This window comes from Nicrophorus vespilloides, unplaced genomic scaffold, assembly GCF_001412225.1.
Source record: "Nicrophorus vespilloides isolate i.1.1-1 unplaced genomic scaffold, Nicve_v1.0, whole genome shotgun sequence".
Lineage (NCBI taxonomy): Eukaryota > Metazoa > Arthropoda > Insecta > Coleoptera > Silphidae > Nicrophorus > Nicrophorus vespilloides.
The window spans coordinates 179,893-204,326 of record NW_017099576.1 but is presented as its reverse complement, the minus strand read 5'-3'; the positions used below and the strand labels follow the sequence as shown (position 1 = coordinate 204,326).

The window sequence follows — 24,434 nt, the reverse complement described above, 5'->3', positions numbered from 1 at the left end:
GTGAATACCAGAAGATGCTCAGCATATTTTAAATACCGATGCGAAATGCAAGCCGTTTTCTATACATACTTAACGAGTAGACAAGGAAATGCAGAACTGTAATTATGTCAACTATTTACTACTTAATTTGATTTAATTTCTCAATTTTATTTTACTTTTTTATTTATATAAACAACTGAATTTATACTGGAAAATAATAAAGAAATATAAATTCCAAAAGTAGAAATAAATTAAAACTTTTATAAATTTATAAATAAACCTTGAAAAGATTTTTTTTTACATATTTTAAAATTAAATTATCCACAATAGTAAGAAATTCAATAGAGAAAAATAACTGAAATGTTTATTAAACACTTCAAAGCTATTAATTGTTTAATAATTTGTTGCCGTCAGTAAATTTCTATAGTGGAAGCAACAAGATATGATTATTGTTATTTTACTATGAATGTAAGAAAAAATATATATTTTAACCTTAAAATATAATTGCCTTTCCTATAAGATAACAATCTAATGGAGCTTCATATTCAATGAAAGCCGTAAGCACAGAAAGAAAGTATGAGTGGGTGACTTTACAGGCAAAAGAAGATGGAAAGTTAACCAGGAAGTTAATGAGATTGAAAATGAAATTATAAAACACGAAAGCAGTGCATTATGTAACGGACTTCACTGTATAAGCTAATGTAAGCTAAATTTTGATTGACACTTTTAAACATTTTTAATTAGACATTTTTATCCCAAATAGAAATTAACTATTGTAACTAATAAATATTATTATTATTAGAAATGTCATCAAAATTGTAATAAATTTGTATATTATCAAATTATATATTTCGAATCTGATATTTATATTGTATTGATGCTGTGGTGCACACAACATCCGATGGAATTTTCCATCCATAATCATCTGGTAATAAAAAGCTTGTCTACATAGCAAATATGTTCCCTTCCTAGAACCACATGCATTTTCTATAGAACATACTCTTCATCTGTCTCTTGTAACTTCCTGTGCCACCTTTTAGGACACCCTTAGGACCCTCTGTAATATCTACTTAACATCCTTTTTTCGTCGACTAACAACATCTACAAGCAGCACTCCATACAACATGATCAATGTGACTGTCTACGAGTGGAAAATCACCTTGACGTTAGGAATTCTGCAAAAATAGAAGCAAATATAAAATAATTTGTTTTTATATAATAGTCTATCTTTAAAATTAGAATTATAACTCAATGTTCAAATTATAATACAGAAATAAATACAACTAACAATCAAACTTGAGAATAATAATATTTATTGAAGCATTTAAACGTATAAAATCATAAAGTTAACATTAAACATACTTCGTAAATTATTTTGTTTCATTACGTTAATCTGTATTATTATAAACCTTTCCCATATTATAATTATCTATTCACACCTAACACATAATAGCATATGGCCATACCGTATAATCCAGATGGTCATTTTCTACAAAATTAGTGTGATCTATTATCTATTACTCATTATAATAATAAAGTATAATTAAATTATGGTGATTCATTCTGGTGATTCACTTCCATACAAATAATGAAAAAACTTTATCAAGCTGTACACCCTACTATAATGTAAACACGAATATCAGGGGGAACTAACAACTCAATATTTTTGGTCGATCGTAAATAATTGAAAAAACTTATTATTTCAAATGTGACGCTAGTAACACAAGACAAAAAAATAAACTATATTTCAATTTCAACAATCATATCACACTATTTATGCATAAAATTCGATCCCAGTCGCTTTTTAAATAGAAAAGTTTTAAGAATAAACAACGTTGGACGATCTTGATATTTATATATGACAAAATTATATGTCAGCAGCATCTGTAACTATAAGAAATATATAATATTTTAAGTCCATTCATACTAATATATAAAATTAATTTAATTTACATATATCTTTACAAAATTTTAAAAAGATATTTTTTAAATATTTCAATTTCATTAAGATTGTTTCTTAAATTTTACACATTAAATTCTAAATATAAACAATAGCAAATAGACTTTTTACATCTATTAAACATAATTACTAATATTCTCAGCTTTTTATGTTTACGTAACCATTCATAGAACACACAATGAATTAATAGTTATGTATGACGTAGATTACATTTTCTTCAACGACCAACACGTATTTTATATTTATGTTTGTATTTTTTAGTTCTTAGTCTTGTAGCCAAGGGTGACCTAAGAATTTGGCACCTGTGGACTTCTAAGAATAATGCGCCTCTGTTTATAAGTTATAGCCCTTGGTTCTCTTATGGTCAGGGTGGCCCTGCATATTCATTTTACAATGTGCATAATCTAACTTGGTTTAAATAATGCCTAATAGTTTTCGATAGATTCCGTAAGTTAATGCACCGTGCTGACAATTTTAAATTTGTAGTATTTACCAAAATGTACACTGTTTTAGGATTTTTTGTATGAAATCAATAAGTGTTATTTGAATCTAGGTAATAATTTCATAATCAATTTTAACTAACATAGATTTTGTATATTAAGAGTTTTTTTTTTAATGTAGGTATCACTAGTATTCTCCTAATATCAAAATAATTAATATAATACTAATAATATATATTGTTGTATCCCGGGATTGAAATATCTCTGGACACTGTGAAATATTTCGTAATTATGTCGTTGTGAAATCCAAGTGATATTTTTAGTAATAGGCTAGATAAAAGTCATTGAACACAAATAATAATATATATCAACACTATAAATATGAGTTCTTAAACTAACTTCCAGTTACTAACTCGTAGCTTGGGTTACCCTTCTAAAACTAAGACTAGCTACTAGCTAGGACTAACTTTGTATTACATAAACATCCTATTTTATTGTAGGGAATTAACAAAGTGGGAGTACAATATTTAGTAAGGGAAGATAGTATATAATCATTAAGTGTTTAGGGAGATGTATATATTTGTAGTCATTATCGAATGGCTTTCTGTGTACAACAGTAGTCTTTACATGATGATTAACAATAGTGATTAAGAATAGTCATTATACATTGATTAGTTAGAATCCACTTAAGTGGAATTTGTACATTAAGAAGTACGTAAACATACATATACATGCATACAATAATAAGGATTAAACCTTTGCGGACGAGAGGCGACTCTCGGTCGCCACAACGTTTCTGCAAAAAAACTTAGAAGGAAGATCGCTATCATCACGGTCGCTTGGCAAACATGGTCCAACGTCACAAAATTATATTATATATGTAAAAAAATTCGGCTCGTCCTGCTACCTGACCCGGCTGAAAAATCGTCGTCCGCAAAGGGTTAATATAATAACTGTCAAACGTGAATAAATACATATAAATAAAATCATAACCAAACCGTTACAAAGGGCTACTGATCATATATCATTCCGCCTAATTAACATATTTAACATATTACCGGTGTATTCAATATTTTAGGTAGAAAGAATCAATACGATTGTGAGTAGAAACATTTTTTTTTATTTTACACTTTTTTGTCTCTAATTATTTAAGAATTATTTCAATTCTTTTTAAATACATTTTATCAAGTAATGTTTTATTCATTTGAATTGGGGTAAGTTTATCAGATTAAATAATAAAAACAATTTGTAATATATTTATTAATTATTAGATAATATGACGTTATAATTAATATATAATAATATGAGATAGATCACATTGAGAGAATGCATGCAAGTAAATTTTATTTATTTAATTTCTCTAAAGATTTAATATATGTTAATGATATGTTCACCTTGATTGATTTAATTGCAAATGCAAATGTTTTGTTTTTACGTGCAAGTGAATAATTAATGATCGAGACAATCTCGTATTCGAATTCATGTATTCATATTGGAGAGACATAAGAGACCCAAACTGGGTATAGATACGCGTTCAACATTCGTAATAGTTAATTTGTATTGTTTGTGTTTCAGCTTTTGGTTGGATTCAATTAATAAACTAGCAATTTATAATCACAGTTAGTGTTCGTGTAAACGAAGACGACGACGACGGTAAAGGCAAGCGTCCTCAGATCTCCTTACAATTCCGTGAAGCTACTGCACAATACGTTAATTGTTTACGGTTTCTTGCTCTTTTATTTTTTTTGTATGTTATTCATCTCGTTATGGCTGTGGCTTTTGTCGTGCTATTATTATCTTGTCATTTCGCGTCGTTGCAAAATTAATATAGTGTCACTAATGATACTCTACTGTCGCTCGGAATCCGTTCTTCGCATCAGCTGTGTATCGCACCACACGCATGCTTCCATCAGCTTGAAGAACTTTATATTCCCCTTGGACTGCATCGCCGAGACGAGTCTGACGATGTTGCTGGTCATTACCAGTTGAAGGATCTTTCACCCCATAGGAGTAACTGTAATCCGGCTTCGCCTTTCATCCACGAAAACAGGTAAATTAAATTAATTCGCTTATTTTGCTAGAACTTCCAACTTTAACTCACCACGTAATCGAGCTTATCCTTCACGTAAACTTCGCGTATTTGTCCGCTCACCGGTCCACTAAAGTTATGGTACGAGTAAGCACCTGATGCTGACGCATCATCTTCCTTGACCTCGACCGCTGTACATCCGACCAACGCGAAAACCAATACCTAAAACTCATTTATTGTAAATTACACAGATAGTACGCTTAAAAATGTTTCAAATACAATTGCCGAAACAAGGGAATTCATTTTGTTCTGAATGCAGATCACCGACTGATTAAACTGATTATCCACCATCAGTCTTATATAGTTGCAAAAAGCGATCCCAAATCCGGAAACGAATTGATTTCGTGATTGCGTTATTCTGTTCTGTTTCTCAAACGTTCTTTGGGCTAAAGCGTGTATAACGATTATTATATGGATGGAAAATGATTTTTGCCATTCGATAAACAAAACGCGCCAATGATTATAAATAAGCAAGCATCCAATGTAAACCGCAAGGATTATATAAAACAGGCCGTGCATGACTTGATCCAAAAGCGAAACCCATTGATGATTGCTCGACGATTTCCTATGCAATATTAAATAATATTTTGATGCAATTGATTTCTTAAAGGGAGCTGCGTTTTGCAATATCTTTAGTCTAGAGTTCCATTCAATTCCGGCTTCAAAGGCATATTTCACCTGTAAACTTAAGTAATTGAAAAAAAATTCTTTGATCTCGATGAACATAAAACTAAAAGAAGTATCAAAAATAATTAGTAAATTAATTATAGATGTATTTACAAAATCTAAATATTTATAATATTAGTAATATTTTGAAACCATTAAAATTAAACTTATAGTTTTGAATACTTCATATTTAATTGTCATCAAAAGGATAAATAATTTACAATTAATATTGACAAAATATATAAGGAATAAAGTTATCAATATATTAATAATATTTAATAAAGATGAATGTACTAAGTTTGATTAAAAACTTATGATTCAAATTAAAACTTATTCGATTTGAATACATAATACGGATGTAAATTTTCATTAATATTCAATTTATTTTGCGACAGGTTAATAACCTGTACCTGCCATAATTTAACAATTAAATGTATATTCATATTCACATTAATATTTTTAGTAAAATTTATTTGCATATATAACAAAATTATATAAAGTTATAATTACCAAAAACTGACTGAAGTTGAAAAGCTGTAGTACATAATAAATTTGATTTATTTACTAGTTTAAATTGATATTAATTTTGTATTATAATACGTTTCACAAAATAAACTGACAGTCCCAAAGAAACTTTATAATCATACTTAGTTTCACTTCATAGAAATTGATAATGCTATCACAAATTAGATATTTTGATTTTAGAGAATCTATTATAAAGTAATCTAATACTTATTATAGATCAATAGAATATTATATAAAAAATATATTATTAACGTAATATACATAACATGATAGAATAGGAAAAAATCTTTCTTATGCTTCACTGATTTTATCAATGTGGAAACATAAAAAATAAGAAATATTATTTTTATCAAATTCTATATACATTTTTCTTTAGTCCGTCATATAATTGATAAAGTTTTTTTATTACATTGATTGCAATTCAGTAATTTTAAAATTTGATTTAATTACAATATATTTATGTATATAGATAATTTATAAATAATTTCATTAAAAAAATACATAATAAACATAATAATTTATATTATACTATTTCTTCCTCTCTTAACGCAGTCGTTTGAAAACGTTTTAGAAAAAGTATGGCGTAAATGTGTACAATTATTTCTACGTTATATAATTTTTAAAACAACACCTCACTCAATAAGTTCGTAGGATGATTAATAAAACAACAACTTTTGGGCAATATTCGACTTTATTCATCAACAAGTTTCCTTCAATACATTCATCTCAACGCTTCTCTAACTATTCGATACCTTTCTTGCATCAAAATACGCTTCAGGTACGGCAATCACTTTTTAAATCTTCAAACAGGTAGTAGTCGCTGGCCAGATCTGGAGAATACGGTGGACGAGGGAGCAATTCAAAGCGCAATTCGTGCATTTTTGCCATCGTTTTGATTGACTTGTGACACGGTGCATTGTCATGGTGAAAGAGCACATTTTTCTTCTTCATTTGTGGTCGTTTTTTCGCAATTAATTTCTTCAAACACACCAATACGCCATATAATATTCGTTAATGATAGTTTTTCCTTTCTCAAAGTAATCAATGAATAAAATTCCATGCGCATGAAATTTGATATTGATGAAATTTCGATTTTACGAAGAAATTAAATTTCTTCTTACTCTAACTAATTGCACCGTTGGTGCTCTCAATCTAATTCTGGATCAAAATCTGAATATCTTTTGTCAATAAATTGTGTTGAAAGGGAACGAAAAAGTATTCATATGATGGCGGCATATACTCTCAAGACATATCTGTTAAAATATTTATTGTGTCTTCCTTTTGATGTACTATTTATGGCTACATGGAATGAAAAACATTTTTTTTGTCAGTTAGACCATACATATTTCTACGCGAATTACAAACAGTATACTTTTTAGTAATTACAAAGAAGACAGAACACAATCAATTCGTCTGAAAAAGCGATCGTTTGCGGTATATATCAATAGAAATATTATTGTAATATTAATTAAAACAAATAAAGAATTATGAAATTGAAATGGAACAACAATTTGTTTTATAGTCCCACTGAGAAATCATCTATATTATATGCAATAAATTGAATCTTTGTATAAAATTCATGCCGAATGAGTATGCAACCAAACGTACCTAAAAATCGAAGTGACGGGAATTCGTTGCAGCGGGTTTAGTTCAGTTCAACATAGGACGAAAAGCAGCGCGTGTGCCGAGGAAGGGTCAGTGTCAAACCGATTGTGAAACTTGACAGTTGGTGTTGTTGTAGTCCGAGTGTTGTTCAACTTGTAAATTGTGAAGCAAATTTGTTTGTGTGCGGCCCACAGATTGTTGTTAGCATGGAAACGAGCTGAAAGTCAAGTGGAATTAGTATGGAACTGTTATAAATAAACATCACGATGCAAAGGCTTTATTAATGCGGTGAGTTCGTGCTTTCGAGTGAAGAGAAAATAGTCTGTATTACATGTATATACACAGCACACACACAGAGGCAGCATTTAAAACAACTTTGATTTGTTTGGGAGGCTGTGTAACATTAACCTTGCGAGATCATTATCAATTGGATTTCAGTTGAATAAGCACACTGTGCTAAGTAAAGTAGACCAGGTTTGTTGAAACTATTGTTTATATTGATAGTTAGTATACTTGCATTACTTAAGTTGTTTTTTATTTTACCATTTGTACCATTCTAATGTAAGCTGTAAATATGTAACTAAAAACTGGTGGACTCCCTAAGCAGTGTGTGTGTCTGCATGCCTTAAATAGCTCATAAAGTGGGCTATTGTCTGTGGGAAACAACATGTGTTTCACATTTGGGGTAAGGTTAATTGGCCCTTAAACTTTTTTAATTATCCAAATATATACACAAATTATCTTTTAAATATTTATTAAAAAGAAATTCAGCTTTTTAATATTTGAAAGCAGGCCAAAATATTTCCATTTCTAGTATCAACGAGATACAATATATATTTTTTGCAGTCAAAGTTCACACATCATAAATTCACAAACAATTCCCCCCGCGTGGGGCTTTTGACTATCAACTAACGTACATACGTTTATTTTATGAATTCTTATATTTAGATTATGATCTCATCATTTGAGAAGAAATTTTTCTTCGTTTTTGCGCAAAATATTGCTCCTCTAACTTATATATTTCAAATATAATTACAATCTAATTTTGATTACGAGATATGAGAAATTATTTAATTCCAATACATTATTAAAAATCAAACACTATAAGATTTAGTGTATATACTTAGATATGGAATGTAGTAATGGAAATTTTATATCTTGTTGTTTTTATATAAATTCGTCTCTTGATAGATAGCCTTGACGAAAGAATTCGCGTTGCATTATTTATGTTATAAATTTAAATATTTGCAATAATTTGTAACACAAATAACATGCATTTATGCCTTATTCATGTTATTCTGTCTCGCCTCATTCTCAGATAGCGGTGTAAAGTAAGTTAATACCGAGTTTAACACTGCTTTTATATTCAATGTTTAATAATAAATAATAATAAAGTACATGAACAATACACAATTGTAATTTAGTTTTATATTTCCTGGAAATTGGTATTGGTAATGGCTGTAAGGACCTACGGTTCGTTGCAATTGTTCAGATATTTTTTTATTTCAAACTTTTGTTTGTGTATTTATTTATGTTATTGTATGTTTATTGCAATAAATATTGTTATTATTTTAAAATTATTTTAAATTTATCCTCGTCAGTATTGTTTGGATGCACAATTATAATTAACTGATTTTTTCCCATCCATTTATGTGGATATTTTGATTTCATATTATGTATGTATGTTGTATTCAAAGAGTCGAACTGGAACCGAACCCTAAACCGAAATTAACTGCAACGGGAATGTAAAATTGTTCAATTTAAAAAGCAAAACTGGAAAAAAAAAATAACGGTATTTTTCTGCTGACATTTTCGGCATTGAAACTTATTTTGACTGATAAAAGAATTAATCTATCAGAGGCAAATCTATCTATTAATTATTAATTTTCATTTTAAATTTTCCATATTATTTTATTCAACTGAATGAACTAGTTATTTTTTATTGTTTTTTTTTATAAGAAAAAAGTTTGTTTTTCCTTTTCCTGTTACTTATTATTTTTGTAAGGGAAAAGATATTATTTATTAACGTTTTTTCTTTTTTTTAATTGTGATTATATGAACTGTGTCATTAATTATTTTTGTATTTTTTCTCCTAATTTGTTAGAGTTTTATTTTATATATGTGCAATGTTTTTGTATTTCTTAAATATGCACATTCCAAAATTGTATTTTGTTTTCGTTTTTAACAATAAAGTAAACAATTTTTAATTTTAATTAAAATTTAATTTTATAATTTAAAACAAGAATAAAAAGGTTTAAATTTTGGTTTATTTACACCAAAATTTAAACTGGTAGACATTTGATTGATACTCGTCTTGATTTATAATTTTAATTAATATAAATTGTTTTTTTTTTTTCGATTTTAATTTTAATGAATGAAATTTTTAAACGAACCGAAACAGGTACGGAAATTTCGGTTTGACTCTCTGGTTGTAATAATTGAAATAAATCAATATATTTATATTTGAGTTTTTTTACTTATTTACCCATTTACATAATTTTAAAATGATCCCATTCGGCGATGATTTGGTTTGCTTTCAACAATTGTATAAAATAATGTAATTTCGCGTTTGCAATTCAGACGACTTATCAATTTAGGTCAATAGACTTTGAAATATCAAAACACAAACGTTGCTAATCTCACTTGCAGCACGTCCTCTACATCCTTTCATCCAGATAATGATGACCAGTGCTCATTTTTCTCTTTGTTTCAGATATAATTTCATTCTTTCTTCAACCTGCATAAAAGTCGAAAAGAAATGTATTTAAAAAACTCTCTTGTAATCCTCTCAGCAAAATATGAATACGAGGGGGAATGAGGAATACGATTTCGAACTGTGGAAGCATTTCAAGTGGAGACTGCAGCGCATTTTGTTATGAGGACAGTGAAATAAATAAGCAGCATTCCAAATAATAATAATAAATAGAAGGAAAAAAATATATAGATAAATATTAATTTTTTATACGTGTATTTTGTTATTTTACATTTTACAATACTGTGCCATACATTTGTTTAATTTGAAAAATATCGTGCTTTTTTCGTGGGATGACTAATTTTAAGATGAATATTGACAAATTGCGATTACCTCTGCTCGGCAAGGAAGCCACCATCAAGCGAAAAAAGAATTGCATGACGCAATGCCTAAGGAATTGGATACCGACCAGGCTTTTCCCGCACCGAATCAGCAATTTGAAGATTTTAATCCTAGCCGTTTTAATTGTAGTTTTAATTATTATACCCATTTACTATTATCGGTTGTCACAATTCGATTTGAAGTACATCAACATCAATTACAGGTTCGTTATTATCATGTTGTGATTGTTGTTATGAGAAGTTGTTAATAGTATGTCTAGTTTTCATCGCAGCACCAGGCCTACTCCGAACATAAGATGTAGCATGATAAACGGACCGAGGCTGCCGCAGAACCACGATCACAAAACTGAGGCTCGATTACGGAGCGATCCGAAGGTATTAGTTTTCGTAGAAACAATGTATTCGAAGCTTGGCAAGGATATCGCCGAGCTTTTGGTTCATACGCGAATCAAATACAAAATCGAGGTGGCCGGGAAGAGTGTCCCAGTTTTGACGAGCCTCGATAAAGGAAAATACGGCGTTATTGTTTTCGAAAACTTAAACAAATACCTTCAGATGGATAAATGGAATCGGGAGCTTCTAGATAAATATTGCCGGGAGTATTTCGTCGGGATTATAGGATTTATAAATCCCAGCGAAGAGACATTGGTCGGCGCTGAACTGAAAGGTTTCCCGATTTTCATACATACGAACATCCAGTTGAAGGATGCGGCGTTAAACGCCGCTTCTCAGATATTAAGGCTGACTCGTCCCGGGGAGACGGTGTGGGGTCCATTGCCTGGCGATGATTGGACGATTTTTCAAGCCAATCACTCTACTTATGAGCCTCTCGAATGGGCCCATAAGATTGATGATTACGGACACGAAGGTTTGATGAAAACCCCATTGACAACGATAGTTCAGGACCACGGCCTCTTCGATAATATTCAACGCGTGATCTTCGGTTCTGGTCTGAAGTTCTGGCTCCACCGACTTTTATTCCTCGACTCTTTAAGCTACCTCAGTCATGGACAACTAAGTTTATCTTTGGAAAGGAAGTTTTTAATTGACATAGATGACATATTTGTCGGCGATAAAGGCACTAGAATTAAACCTGAAGATGTCAGTGCAATGCTTTCTACACAGCGAAGAATCCAGAATATGGTACCCGGATTCAAATTCAATCTAGGGTTTTCCGGCAAATACTACCAGCATGGAAATCCTGATGAAGACAAAGGCGATGATTTAATTCTTGAAAATATAGATGAGTTCAGATGGTTTAGCCACATGTGGAACCACCAGCAACCCCATCTGTACGACAATCTGACCCAACTGATAGACGATATGAATTTAAATAAAAATTTCGCTAAAGAAAAGGGTATACCGTTTGATTCAGGTTATTCTGTTTCGCCGCATCATTCCGGAGTTTATCCAGCTCACGAACTGCTCTACACTGCTTGGAAAAGGGTTTGGAACATTCGTGTTACCTCAACTGAAGAATATCCGCATTTGAGGCCGGCAAGGTAAATGTTTGAGTTCTCCTAAACCAATTTATCCATTGCTTAATTACTTTATCCTCTTCGTTTAGATTGCGCCGCGGATTTATACATCGCAATATAATGGTGCTACCTAGGCAAACCTGCGGACTATTCACGCACACTATTTACATAGATAAGTATCCTGGTGGCAGAGATAAATTGGATGAATCCATACAAGGTGGTGAACTCTTTCAGACAATAGTATATAATCCCGTAAGTTGCACATGCTACTTTTACTTCACTATTTTCACATTTTTTATTTATAAATAAAGTTCAACAATCCATTGCTATTTTATGTTTCATTTTCAAAACTAACATATTGTGATATTCTTTATTTAATTATTATACATATATTATTAGTATATCAGTAACACATAATTTAAAAATCATTCTATTTAATGAAAAACATTTAATTAGACTTTTATTTATTTCCGCAATTTTATATTATTTCTACACATATAGTTGTATTAATTATATTTTGAAATTGTAATTCTAAGCAGAAAGTCAATAGTCTCATAATTATCAATTAATTATGTGTATATTATAATTATTAATGAATTGTACATTAAGTTTTTTTTATGCCGTATAATTTTATTCACAATCTGTTCATTTATGTGGTTAAACTTGTGTTCTTAAGCAACTTATAAATATTTACATAAACGTTATTCAAATAAAAACATACTGAATCATTGCTATCACACAAATTTTGATACATTTTTTTATTATTGAAAGTTCAAATATTTGATTCTCAAATTCTGAATGATTTTTTCTTTAATAATTTGTAAATAATAAATATGTATATATATATGCGGAGAGACTGCGGTTAATAACCCTTCATATTTTGTTATACAATAAATTTTGTTTATTATTTATTTACAATTTTTTATTGGCGTCAAAATGGCTTTACATCTAAGTTTTTCTGCTTATGTTTGATTTTAAATTTATTATATTTTTTGTATTTGTAGATAAATATTTTTATGACCCATATGTCGAATTATGGAAACGACAGACTTGCCTTATATACATTTGAATCAGTGATTAAATTTCTGCAATGTTGGACCAACATAAAACTAAGTTCGGACACGCCTCTGCAATTAGCAGAAAGCTACTTCAAACTCTACCCTGAAGAGACTGACCCTATTTGGGGGGTAATTATAATACACTTATTGTTTGCAAATTATTTCTTTATTCACAATATTTTTCTTTGCGCAGAACCCGTGCGATGATCCTAAACATCAAAAAATATGGTCTAAAAATAAATCATGCGATTCACTGCCAAAGTTTTTAGTTATCGGACCGCAGAAGACGGGAACCACGGCCTTATACACATTCCTCTCAATCCATCCATCGATCGCCAGCAATCTACCGAGTACAGAAACTTTCGAGGAAATACAATTCTTCAACGCTAATAATTATTACAAAGGTCTCGATTGGTATATGAATTTCTTTCCGGTGGACGTAAACTCCTCGCGCTACATGTTCGAGAAAAGTGCCACGTACTTTGACGGAGATTTAGTGCCCAAAAGGGTGCACGCGCTCCTACCTCATACCAAACTTGTCACCATACTGATATCACCTGCCAAACGGGCGTATTCTTGGTATCAGCACATCAAAGCACACGGAGACACGATTGCTAATAATTACAGTTTCCATCAAGTTATTACTGCCGGTGACACTGCCCCAAAGCCGCTCAGAGAGTTGCGGAATCGTTGTCTGAACCCCGGAAAGTATTCGCAGCATTTGGAGAGGTGGCTCACGTATTTCCCGCCTCAACAACTGCATATCATTGACGGCGAAATCCTGAAATCTAATCCCATTGAAGTTATGGACGAACTGCAGAAGTTCCTGAAGATAACACCGCAATTTAACTATACCGGACATTTGAGGTAAAATGAACACCAATCGAGTTTATTTTCTAATAATTAAGTTTGATTTATGATGATTTCAGGTACGACGAGAAGAAAAAGTTTTATTGCCAAGTGCTAAACGGAGAGCGTACTAAGTGTTTGGGCAAGTCTAAAGGTCGACATTATCCTCCTATGGAGGAGAAATCTTTAAAATTGCTTCAACGTTACTATTTAAGTCACAATACGGCACTGGTGAAATTGCTGAAACGCATTGGCATGCGGAATGTCCCTCAATGGCTACAGGACGACCTGACTGATTCCCCGACGTGAGTCGCCCATCGGTCCTATACTGGCAGTATTTGTCACTGTTGTGAGACAAACAGTATTAGATTTTTAACAAACAGAAACAATTTGGTACTTAAACCCGACTAACGTGAAATAATTACATTACATAAAAGTCAATATTTCAAGAATGATAAAAAAAGGAAGTCAAGCGATTCTAAACATTTCTATTGATAATATAACTTATAATGGTAGGACTTCAATCTTTATTTTTTGTCGGTGTTTATATCAAATCCACACTATAAGCATATTAACGCATGAAGCGGAAATTAGGAAATCAATATATGTGATCATTGTATATTTAAAATATTTATTTTTTAATTTATATGTATTTATATATATTTTTAAAATGTTATCCGTTTACAACTCAAATAAGAGAAGCAGCATCGCATTAATCATCCAGTTGGCAGAATTGATTTATTCAACATCACTAAAAAGCAATACTCATATTTTTCATTCGTTAAATAATGGTGCAACGCGAAATCAAACCAAAGAACAGTTTTTATATCCATCACTTAATGAAATGCAATGCTATAGGGGTCCAATTTGCCATGCTATTTGACATATCAGCATTGAATTGAAACAAGACAAAATACATAAAAACAATTCTTCTCTTTAATTTCAACGTTAATAGTTACCATGTAAAAAGCTTAAATGAATGTTTATAAGATTAGAAAATAAAATTGTATTTTTGGTTGAACATACTTAATTTAAACCAAATCCATTTGAACACACCAATTGTAAATAATTGCGTGTTATATGTTATTAAGCGCACAATTCGTGTTTTGTAAAGGGCATATCTGGATAAGGTATCTGAATGTTAATATATACTTTCCTTGATGTTCCTTCAAAAAGTAGTATTAATAATTGTTGTTATTAACTCAATCATTGTTTATTTACATTGTTGCATGTCATTTTCCCCAAAGAAGTTACTGTAAATATATGTAAAAAAAAGTAAGTTGGAATAAAAATAGATTAACCATAAATATAATAATTAGAATAATACAATATTTACAAATAAAATTTCTATTTAGTCCAGGATATTTGGGTATATCAAAGTGTTCAGCTAAGTTGTCCAAGTGTTGGTGTTGGTCTTTATTCAATATCCTTTTGGTTTGCTACCAAATAAAAAATAAGTTAATTTTGATTGCATGAATACATTCATTACACTAACTTTAAATCCTCTTCTGCCTGATTTACTCCGAACATATCCTATCAGCCAGGCGTAAATTATGCTCATTAGCCAAATGTGCTGCTCCACAATGAAGACAACTCCTGGGCAACTTATCTCTGGGCTCTTACATATGACTTTGGTGTGTACGTACAACTCCACCGATCTTCCATTATGAAAGATAATAGAAAGAATTAGAACGTACTTGGGACTACCGTCCTCGTTCATAGTCCTCAGATTGATTCTATCTATTCTAGTAGCGTCCGCACACCTAATCTCCTCAATCATCTGCGTTTGAGAAAATTCCCTCTAATGATAGATATCCCTGCAACAAGATGCGAAGGAATTTCATTTTTCGGAAATGCGGATGTGAGGAAAGCGTTAGATATTATTTCTTTTTTAACTTGTTGCCCATAGCCATGGACCAAATGGTAGACTCATTATTCTCCGCATGTTCCAAGTTTATTGTAAACGGTCCTATATCATTATTATAAAAAAATAGTTTACTTCCTATTCAGCTTTGCAATTTCCACAATTACATCTATGATCAGAGATGTGCTTTGCATAGTTTTACCGTTTGTTAGTGTATTTATTTGCTGCTAAAATCAGCGGTATTTTGCTCCTCATTTCTTGCTACATTTTTATTATTAATAACAATAAATTATTATTAATTTATTTGATTTTGTTGAATTATTCATAATAAATACCTAAACATTATGAAATAATCTCAAATACAATTATATTATTATTTTTTTAAATTTATTATTAATAACTATTTAAAAGTGACCATGCTCCGGAATAATTTAAAAATGTTATTGTACACATTTTCTATACAGTCGGGATTATGGTTGCCGGGATTTCGAACGTCGGGATTTTGATTGACAGTATTTAGGTTGTAGGGCTTGCGATTGTCACCGCTCCAGGACACACGTGTACTCTTGGTTGCTCGAGACAAAGTTGGAAATTGAATTGAAACATCATTATCCTGGAATTCCTCAAATGATCAGTCTTTCAATCCAACTGGGAAAATAAATTATAAAAGTAATTTATTTCTATGTGGATGATGAATCACTTTTTTTTTAATTGCCTGATACAATAAATTCTATGCTAAAAAAGTATAATAGAATCTAACATTCATGTTGAATTGGTATGCAACCAAACCAAACGTACACACGACCAGGGGGCCTATACTATGAATTAGGTCCCTCTGATTTTGATTTCGACATTGATAAAACAAACAAGTAAGTAACATTTCTTCAATTATTCTTTCTATATATATGTATGTACAATTAATGCACGTTGTGAATTAGGATGGTTTACAATTGTTGCGTCCAAGGATGTTTAACTAAAGAAGACGACAAAATAGGGTTGAGGAAATTTCCACCCATTGATTCTTTCTTATTTAAACAGTGGAAAGTTACTACAAGGAACGATTCGCTAAAACCTTGACGATCTGTATATAAGGGAAAGAGAGTATGTAATCTTTATTTTACTGCAGAAATAAGTATTGTTGCTTATAGTACCAGAACTATTCACAACAATATTATTGCTTTGGATCAACTGTATAATAAAACAGTACAAGTTGAGACTTAATTGAATACCCATATAGAAGATATGGAATAGATAGTGCATGTTATTAAGAATGGTGGTTTAAAAAAATCTGGAACAGATTGTAAAATTTGACATTCGATGTTCGAGTGTTGTTCAACTTGTAAATTGTGAATCTAATCTGTTTGTGTACAGCCCACAGATTGTTGTTAGGATGGAAACGAGCTAAGTCAAGTGTACTTAGTATGGAATTGTTATAAATAAACATCAGAATGTAGAGGCTTTATTAATGTGGTGAGTCTGTGCTTTTTAATAGAAAGAAAATAGTCTGTATTTCATGTATATACATTGCACACACACACAGAGTCAACATTTAAAACAACTTTGATTTGTTTGTGAGGCTGTGTAACATTAACCTTGCAAGATAATTATCAATTGGATTTCAGATTTAAGTACAACTTGCTAAGTAAAGTAGATCAGATTTATTGAAACTATTGTTTATTTAATAGTATATTTGCATTACTTAAGTTTTTTTTTTGAGAGACGTGTTGCATTATTTATGTTATAAATTTGAATATTTGCAATAATTTGTAACATAAATAACATGCATTTATGCCTTATTCATGTTATTCCGTCTCGCCTCGTCCTCAGATCGCGATGTAAAATATGTTAATACCGAGTTTAACACTGCTTCTATATTTAATGTTAAATAATTAGAAAGCACATGAATAATGCACAATTACCTAATTTTTCATATATTTTTTATTTCATTTTGTTACAATAAATATTGTTAATTAAATCTGGTCAGCATTGTCAACATTTTTTTGCTTCTAGTTAACAATGCACAATTGTAATTTTGTATTATAACTAACTGTAATTTTTTCCATTTATTTAAGTAATTTTATATTGTTAAATCACATTATGTATGCTGCAAGTATATAGAATTTTATTGAAATAGATTTCAATAAAATACAATCCCAATCGGCGATGATTCGGTTAGCTTTCAACAATTGTATAAAATAATGTAATTTCACATTTGCTATTCAGATGACTTATGAATTTAGGTCAACAGACTTTGAAATATCAAAACACAAACGTTGCTAATCTCACTGCAGCACGTCCCCTATATCTTTTCTTCCAGATAATGATGACCAGAGCTAATTATTCTTTTTGTTGCAGATATAATTTCTCTATAATAGTCGAAAAGAAATGTATTTGCAAAACTCTTGCAACCTTCTCAACAAAATATGAAAACCAGGAACAATGAGGAATGCGATTTGGAACAGTGGAAGATTTTCTAAGTGGAGACTTCAGCATATTTCGTTATGAGGCGACTGTGAAATAAATAAGCAGCATTCCAAATAATAATGAAAATTGAAGGAAAACAATATATAGATATATATTTATTTTTTATACGTGTATTTTTTACAAATCGTGCTTTTTCGTGGGATGACTAATTTTAAAATGAATATTGACAAATTGCGGAAACCTCTACTCGGCAAGGAGGCGACCGTCAAGCGTAAAAAGAACTGCATAACGCAATGCTTAAGGAATTGGATATCGAATAGGTTCTTCCCGCGCCGAATCAATTGGAAGATTTCAATCTTAGCCGTTTTAATTTTAATTACACTTATATACTATTATCGGTTGTCGCAGTTCGATTTGAAGTACATCAATTACAGGTTTGTTAATATAATGTGGTAGTTTTTATTGGAGAAGTTGTTAATAGTATGTTTATAGTTTTCATCGCAGCACCAGGCCTACTCCGAATATAAGATGTAGCAGGCTGAACGGGCCCAGGCTACCCCAGAACCACGATCATAAAACTGATGCGCGATTGCGGAGTGATCCGAAGGTATTAGTATTTGTCGAAACAATGTATTCGAAGCTGGGCAAGGACATCGCCGAGCTTTTGGTTCATACGAGAATTAAATACAAAATTGAGGTGGTCGGGAAGAGTGTCCCAGTTTTGACGAGCCTCGATAAAGGAAAATACGGCGTTATTGTTTTCGAAGACTTGAACAAATACCTTCAGATGGATAAATGGAATCGAGAGCTTCTAGATAAATATTGCCGGGAGTATTTCGTCGGGATTATAGGATTTATAAATCCCAGCGAAGAGACATTGGTCGGCGCTGAACTGAAAGGTTTCCCGATTTTTATACACACGAACATCCAGTTGAAGGATGCGGCCTTAAACGCCGCCTCTCAGATATTAAGGTTGACTCGGCCTGGGGGGACGATGTGGGGTACATTGCCTGGCGATGATTGGACGATTTTTCAAGCCAATCACTCTACTTATGAGCCTCTCGAATGGGCCCATAAGATTGATGATTACGGACACGAAGGTTTGATGAAAACCCCATTGACAACGATAGTTCAGGACCACGGCCTCTTCGATAATATTCAACGCGTGATCTTCGGTTCTGGTCTGAAGTTCTGGCTCCACCGACTTTTATTCCTCGACTCTTTAAGCTACCTCAGTCATGGACAACTAAGTTTATCTTTGGAAAGGAAGTTTTTAATTGACATAGATGACATATTTGTCGGCGATAAAGGCACTAGAATTAAACCTGAAGATGTCAGTGCAATGCTTTCTACACAGCGAAGAATCCAGAATATGGTACCCGGATTCAAATTCAATCTAGGGTTTTCCGGCAAATACTACCAGCATGGAAATCCTGATGAAGACAAAGGCGATGATTTAATTCTTGAAAATATAGATGAGTTCAGATGGTTTAGCCACATGTGGAACCACCAGCAACCCCATCTGTACGACAATCTGACCCAACTGATAGACGATATGAATTTAAATAAAAATTTCGCTGAAGAAAAGGGTATACCGTTTGATTCCGGATATTCTGTTTCGCCGCATCATTCCGGAGTTTATCCAGCTCACGAACTGCTCTACACTGCTTGGAAAAATGTTTGGAACATTCGTGTTACATCAACTGAGGAATATCCTCATTTGAGACCGGCAAGGTAAATGTTTGAGTTCTCCTAAACCAATTTATCCATTGCTTAATTACTTTTTACTCTTCGTTTAGATTGCGCCGCGGATTTATACATCGCAATATAATGGTGCTACCTAGGCAAACCTGCGGACTATTCACCCACACTATTTACATAGATAAATATCCTGGTGGCAGAGATAAATTGGATGAATCCATACAAGGTGGTGAACTCTTTCAGACAATAGTATATAATCCCGTAAGTTGCAGATACTACTTTTACTTCATTATTTTCTCATTTTTTATTTATAAATATCGTCGAAATGGCTATATACCTAAGTTTGTCTACCAGTAAATAATATTTGTGCTTATGTTTGATTTTAAATTTACTATATATTTTTATATTTGTAGATAAATATTTTTATGACCCATATGTCGAATTATGGAAACGACAGACTGGCCTTATATACATTTGAATCAGTGATCAAATTTGTGCAATGTTGGACCAACATAAGACTAAGTTCAGACACGCCTCTGCAAATAGCAGAAAACTACTTCAAGCTCTACCCTGAAGAGACTGACCCTATTTGGGGGGTAATTATACACTTATTATTTGCAAATTATTTCTTTATTCACAATATTTTTTTTCTTTGTGTAGAACCCTTGCGATGATCCTAAACATCAAAAAATATGGTCTAAAAATAAATCATGCGATTCACTGCCAAAGTTTTTAGTTATCGGACCGCAGAAGACAGGAACCACGGCCTTATACACATTCCTCTCAATCCATCCATCGATCGCCAGCAATCTGCCGAGTACAGAAACGTTCGAGGAAATACAATTCTTCAACGCTAATAATTATTACAAAGGTCTCGATTGGTATATGGATTTCTTTCCGGTGGACGTAAATTCCTCGCACTACATGTTCGAGAAAAGTGCCACGTACTTTGACGGAGATTTAGTGCCCAAAAGGGTGCACGCGCTCTTACCTCATACCAAGCTTGTCACCATACTGATATCACCTGCCAAACGGGCATATTCTTGGTATCAGCACATCAAAGCACACGGAGACACGATTGCTAATAATTACAGTTTCCATCAAGTTATTACTGCCGGTGACACTGCCCCAAAGCCGCTCAGAGAGTTGCGGAATCGTTGTCTGAACCCCGGAAAGTATTCGCAGCATTTGGAGAGGTGGCTCACGTATTTCCCGCCTCAACAACTGCATATCATTGACGGTGAAATCTTAAAATCTAATCCTATTGAAATTATGGATGAGTTGCAGAAGTTCCTGAAGATAACACCGCAATTTAACTATACCGGACATCTGAGGTAAAATGAACACCAATCGAGTTTATTTTCTAATAATTAAATTTGATTTATGATAACTTCAGGTACGACGAGATGAAAAAGTTTTATTGCCAAGTGCTAAACGGAGAGCGTACTAAGTGTTTGGGCAAATCTAAAGGCCGACATTATCCTCCTATGGAGGAGAAATCTTTAAAATTGCTTCAACGGTACTTTTTAAGTCACAATACGGCACTTGTGAAATTGCTGAAACGCATTGGCATGCGTAATGTCCCTCAATGGCTACAGGACGACCTGACTGATTCCCCGACGTGAGTCGCCCATATACTGGCAGTATTTGTCACTGTTGTGAGGCAAACATATTTAAATAACTTATAATGGAAGGACTTCAATCCTTTTTTTGGTCCGTGTTTATAACAATTCCACATTATAAGTATATAAACGCATGAAGCGGAAATTAGGATATGAATATATGTGATCATTGTATATTTAAAATATTTATTTTTTAATTTGTATGTATTTATATATATATTTTTAAAATGTTATCCGTTTACAACTCAAATAAGAGAAGCAGCGTCGCATTAATCATCCAGTTGGCAGAATTGATTTATCACTAAAAAGCAATACTACTAATATTTTTATATCCATCACTTAATAAAATGTAATGCTATAGGGGTCCAATTTGCCATGCTATTTGCCATATCAGAATTGAATTGAAACAAGACAAAATACATTAAAACAATTCTTTTCTTTAATTTCAACGTTAATAGTTACCATGTAAAAAGCTTAAATGAATGTTTATAAGATTAGAAAATGAAATTATATTTTTGGTTGAACATACTTGATTGAAACTAAATTCATTTGAACACACCAATTGTAATTTTCAAATAATTGTGTGTTATATTTAGATATTTGAATGTTAATGTTATACTTATCTTAATGTTCCTTCAAAAAGCAATCTTGATAATTGTTATTAACATATTCTTTATTTACTTGATTGCATGTCGTTTTCCCCAAAGAAGTTAATGTAAATAAAAGTAAGTTTTTAATAAAAATAGATTAACAATAAATATAATTAGATTAATACCATATTTATAAATAAAATATAATTTCTATTTAGTCCACGAGACCTTGGGTATATCAAAGTGTTCAGTTAAGCTGTCCAAGTGTTGGTTAAATTTTTCCACTCTCTCTTTATGAGTCATACAGGCTTTTTCCAATATCCTCTTGGTTTGCTACCAAAAATAATATAAGTTAATATTGATTGCATGACAATTTTTAAATATGTTACATTTTTTTCTTGCATCTTTTTAAAAGCTAATTCAGCTTTGGTTCTTTTTGAATCAGATGATTCTTCTGGCTTCTGAGGTACTGATTCAGCAACCATTGAGACCTGATCTAATAGATTTTTATCTTTCTTCTTTTTCTTCTTAATGCTAGAGTCTCCTTTCATCTTCATCTTATCTTTTACTACAAGCTCATATGGGTCTTCAGCCATCTACAAATTTAGAAATCCATTTATGCTTTAGATTAAGTACATATACAAAATATAGTAATATTATTACCCAAAATATTGACTTTTGTACTAATCAAGCGAAGATTATTTGTTTATTATTAAACGTCAAATTATTCTAGATTCCAAAAATAATTATATTATTTGTATTCATTTGCCAACCTTAGGAAAACTATAAATCAATATGAATGTAGTTTGGTAGTGTTGAAAGCAGTTGAAAGACTAACTTGAAAATATGTTTAAAAGTTATTTTTTAATGATAATTGTATGATATATTTACTATAGCAATTGGAAAGAAAAAGATTACTATATAAAATTAAAAAAAAGGAAATATTTTATCAAATCTTATTCCAGATGTAACAAACTTAAATAAATCATTATTTTTCATTGATCTAAACATATCTTTAACAAAATATAGATTCAAATATCTTCACATTTTATCGCCATTGATTTCAGGCAAAACATGTACTACATGTTGTTCAAATTTAGTACTATAATAAAATATCAGAGGTAAAATGATCACATGCAGACCTGTAGATTCACATATATATATATTAGTTTTTGAAACATGTGAAATAAAAGATATTTTTAGTTGAGTACACTCATACAACTTTTATTTAACAGGCTGAAATATTAGTGACAACGTCCAAATCATCCCATTATATATCATAGAGATTTGACAATTTGTCAGATTTTGTCAAATTTCAGTTAATTTAAACAATGAATTGTGAATGCAGCCAATAAAAAATGCCAAAGCCTAGTTTTTGTTGCTTATGCTTTGGCCTTCGGAAAGCTGATTCCGTGATTTCCGTAGATTCGAAATTGAACGAGCCTTACGAATACGTGGTCGAAAAACTGGTCATCAAACGAGTGCCTGTTAGCAAGTTTACAGCCGATAACGAATCAACTAAACTCTATTACGGAAAATCCGATAATACAGCGAAATTAAAGACGAGCGATAAATCGATAATAACATTCTCTTCCTACTGTCAAATGGTTCCTCCCAAAATGAATGAACAGATTCGAACTCATTCAAATGATTTAATACGATGCAATAAAGAGATTGTGCATGAAGAAACTGTTAGATTATCAAAACCTGAAAGTCCAAAAGAAGAAATGACTACTGGTAGGAGGAAGCAGTTGGAGCAATGTGCCACAAAGAAGTGGGCAATGGCACCAATACACTCTTCTCCAGTAAAGAAGAGCACATCATCGACGATTACAAATATCAGTGGTGATACAAATAAAGTACTATTTGTAAAAACTATTACACGGGAAAATTCGCCAGTTCGATCAGTAGAACGGCCAGTTGATCCAGCGGTTAAAGAGACAATTGAAATTTTAGCTAATAAACAAATGCAGAGTCATGCAAATAATCGTCGGTTAATACAAAGGGATCCAGGTATAATATAAATAAATGATATTTATTATTAAATTTGAGAATAATGTTCTAGACACAGGGCAAATAAAAGAAATGTTTCAAAATGTTAGCCTCGAAGAACCATTAAAATTGGAGAAGATTTTTCAAGATTATAAAACATCGGTTCGCCCCGTTAAGTATTACCTAATTTTGAAATAAATTCTTAATAGAATGATTTAATGATTCGCAGGATATTTCCAGTGATCAAACGGGAGGCGAACCAAAAACTCAATCCGGTTTGAAATGGAAAATTATTATTAAACATAAAAATGGTAAATCCATCGATAATTATATACTTTCAATTTAAATACTTTCAATGATATTTTAGATAAAGAGTCTACTAATCCTTGCAGCGGCCAATGTTTAAGTGATTCTGAATACTGAAATAATTGTGTTTGTCCTTGTGCGCGTCATTAAAAATATTATTTGATGTGGCGCTTCTTCTTTGAGAACGCGTTAA

General features: G+C 31.6%; 4 protein-coding genes and 1 long non-coding RNA gene across 10 annotated transcripts; 3 read left to right on the top strand and 2 right to left on the bottom strand.

The window, feature by feature from the left end:
* Nucleotides 1-3,773: 3,773 nt before the first annotated feature.
* On the bottom strand, nucleotides 3,774-4,739 carry LOC108564785 (cuticle protein 19-like). Its single transcript, XM_017923916.1, has 3 exons — nucleotides 4,688-4,739; nucleotides 4,481-4,630; nucleotides 3,774-4,410 (listed from the first exon to the last, which is right to left on the bottom strand). Exons 1-3 carry the CDS (start codon nucleotides 4,709-4,711, stop codon nucleotides 4,216-4,218), a joined length of 369 nt encoding a protein of 122 aa, XP_017779405.1. The 5' UTR covers nucleotides 4,712-4,739; the 3' UTR covers nucleotides 3,774-4,215.
* A 5,479-nt stretch (nucleotides 4,740-10,218) lies between these two features.
* LOC108564782 (bifunctional heparan sulfate N-deacetylase/N-sulfotransferase-like) lies at nucleotides 10,219-14,205 on the top strand. Of its 3 annotated transcripts, none has more exons than XM_017923908.1 (6): nucleotides 10,219-10,560; nucleotides 10,630-11,859; nucleotides 11,925-12,087; nucleotides 12,840-13,022; nucleotides 13,087-13,760; nucleotides 13,823-14,205. In XM_017923908.1, the coding sequence occupies exons 1-6, from the start codon at nucleotides 10,310-10,312 to the stop codon at nucleotides 14,049-14,051; spliced, it is 2,730 nt and encodes a 909-aa protein (XP_017779397.1). In that variant the 5' UTR covers nucleotides 10,219-10,309; the 3' UTR covers nucleotides 14,052-14,205. The 3 variants fall into 3 exon arrangements, with proteins under 3 accessions (XP_017779397.1, XP_017779396.1, XP_017779395.1); XM_017923907.1 differs by having other exon boundaries at nucleotides 10,618-11,859; XM_017923906.1 differs by having other exon boundaries at nucleotides 10,609-11,859.
* A 2,200-nt stretch (nucleotides 14,206-16,405) lies between these two features.
* LOC108564783 (bifunctional heparan sulfate N-deacetylase/N-sulfotransferase-like) lies at nucleotides 16,406-21,893 on the top strand. 4 transcript variants are annotated; one of them, XM_017923911.1, is made up of 9 exons: nucleotides 16,415-16,475; nucleotides 16,545-16,707; nucleotides 16,978-17,076; nucleotides 17,962-18,464; nucleotides 18,523-19,764; nucleotides 19,830-19,992; nucleotides 20,145-20,327; nucleotides 20,392-21,065; nucleotides 21,128-21,893. In XM_017923911.1, exons 4-9 carry the CDS (start codon nucleotides 18,232-18,234, stop codon nucleotides 21,354-21,356), a joined length of 2,724 nt encoding a protein of 907 aa, XP_017779400.1. In that variant the 5' UTR covers nucleotides 16,415-16,475; nucleotides 16,545-16,707; nucleotides 16,978-17,076; nucleotides 17,962-18,231; the 3' UTR covers nucleotides 21,357-21,893. The 4 variants fall into 4 exon arrangements, with proteins under 4 accessions (XP_017779402.1, XP_017779400.1, XP_017779401.1 ...); XM_017923912.1 differs by lacking the exon at nucleotides 16,978-17,076; XM_017923913.1 differs by lacking the exons at nucleotides 16,545-16,707; nucleotides 16,978-17,076 and having other exon boundaries at nucleotides 16,406-16,475.
* Nucleotides 21,894-22,022: 129 nt separating this feature from the next.
* Nucleotides 22,023-22,696, bottom strand: LOC108564776 (protein FAM32A). The gene is made up of 3 exons (XM_017923891.1): nucleotides 22,607-22,696; nucleotides 22,333-22,539; nucleotides 22,023-22,276 (listed from the first exon to the last, which is right to left on the bottom strand). Exons 2-3 carry the CDS (start codon nucleotides 22,537-22,539, stop codon nucleotides 22,154-22,156), a joined length of 330 nt encoding a protein of 109 aa, XP_017779380.1. The 5' UTR covers nucleotides 22,607-22,696; the 3' UTR covers nucleotides 22,023-22,153.
* A 1,334-nt stretch (nucleotides 22,697-24,030) lies between these two features.
* On the top strand, nucleotides 24,031-24,384 carry LOC108564778. The gene is made up of 3 exons (XR_001891160.1): nucleotides 24,031-24,106; nucleotides 24,165-24,246; nucleotides 24,303-24,384. It is a non-coding gene; the product is annotated as an uncharacterized LOC108564778 (long non-coding RNA).
* Nucleotides 24,385-24,434: the final 50 nt, after the last annotated feature.

Coding starts and splice junctions, on each gene's coding strand:
- LOC108564785 (XM_017923916.1), bottom strand. CDS start 4,711: ATGAATTCCCTTGTTTCGGCAATT. Junction 4,631..4,687: donor ATTCCCTTGTTTCGGCAATT/GTATTTGAAACA, acceptor AATGAGTTTTAG/GTATTGGTTTTCGCGTTGGT. Junction 4,411..4,480: donor AGGATAAGCTCGATTACGTG/GTGAGTTAAAGT, acceptor CGTGGATGAAAG/GCGAAGCCGGATTACAGTTA.
- LOC108564782 (XM_017923906.1), top strand. CDS start 10,310: ATGACTAATTTTAAGATGAATATTGACAAATTGCGATTACCTCTGCTC. Junction 11,860..11,924: donor CCGCATTTGAGGCCGGCAAG/GTAAATGTTTGA, acceptor CTCTTCGTTTAG/ATTGCGCCGCGGATTTATAC. Junction 13,761..13,822: donor AACTATACCGGACATTTGAG/GTAAAATGAACA, acceptor TGATGATTTCAG/GTACGACGAGAAGAAAAAGT.
- LOC108564783 (XM_017923913.1), top strand. CDS start 18,232: ATGACTAATTTTAAAATGAATATTGACAAATTGCGGAAACCTCTACTC. Junction 19,765..19,829: donor CCTCATTTGAGACCGGCAAG/GTAAATGTTTGA, acceptor CTCTTCGTTTAG/ATTGCGCCGCGGATTTATAC. Junction 21,066..21,127: donor AACTATACCGGACATCTGAG/GTAAAATGAACA, acceptor TGATAACTTCAG/GTACGACGAGATGAAAAAGT.
- LOC108564776 (XM_017923891.1), bottom strand. CDS start 22,539: ATGGCTGAAGACCCATATGAGCTTGTAGTAAAAGATAAGATGAAGATG. Junction 22,277..22,332: donor AAAAGATGCAAGAAAAAAAT/GTAACATATTTA, acceptor TATTTTTGGTAG/CAAACCAAGAGGATATTGGA.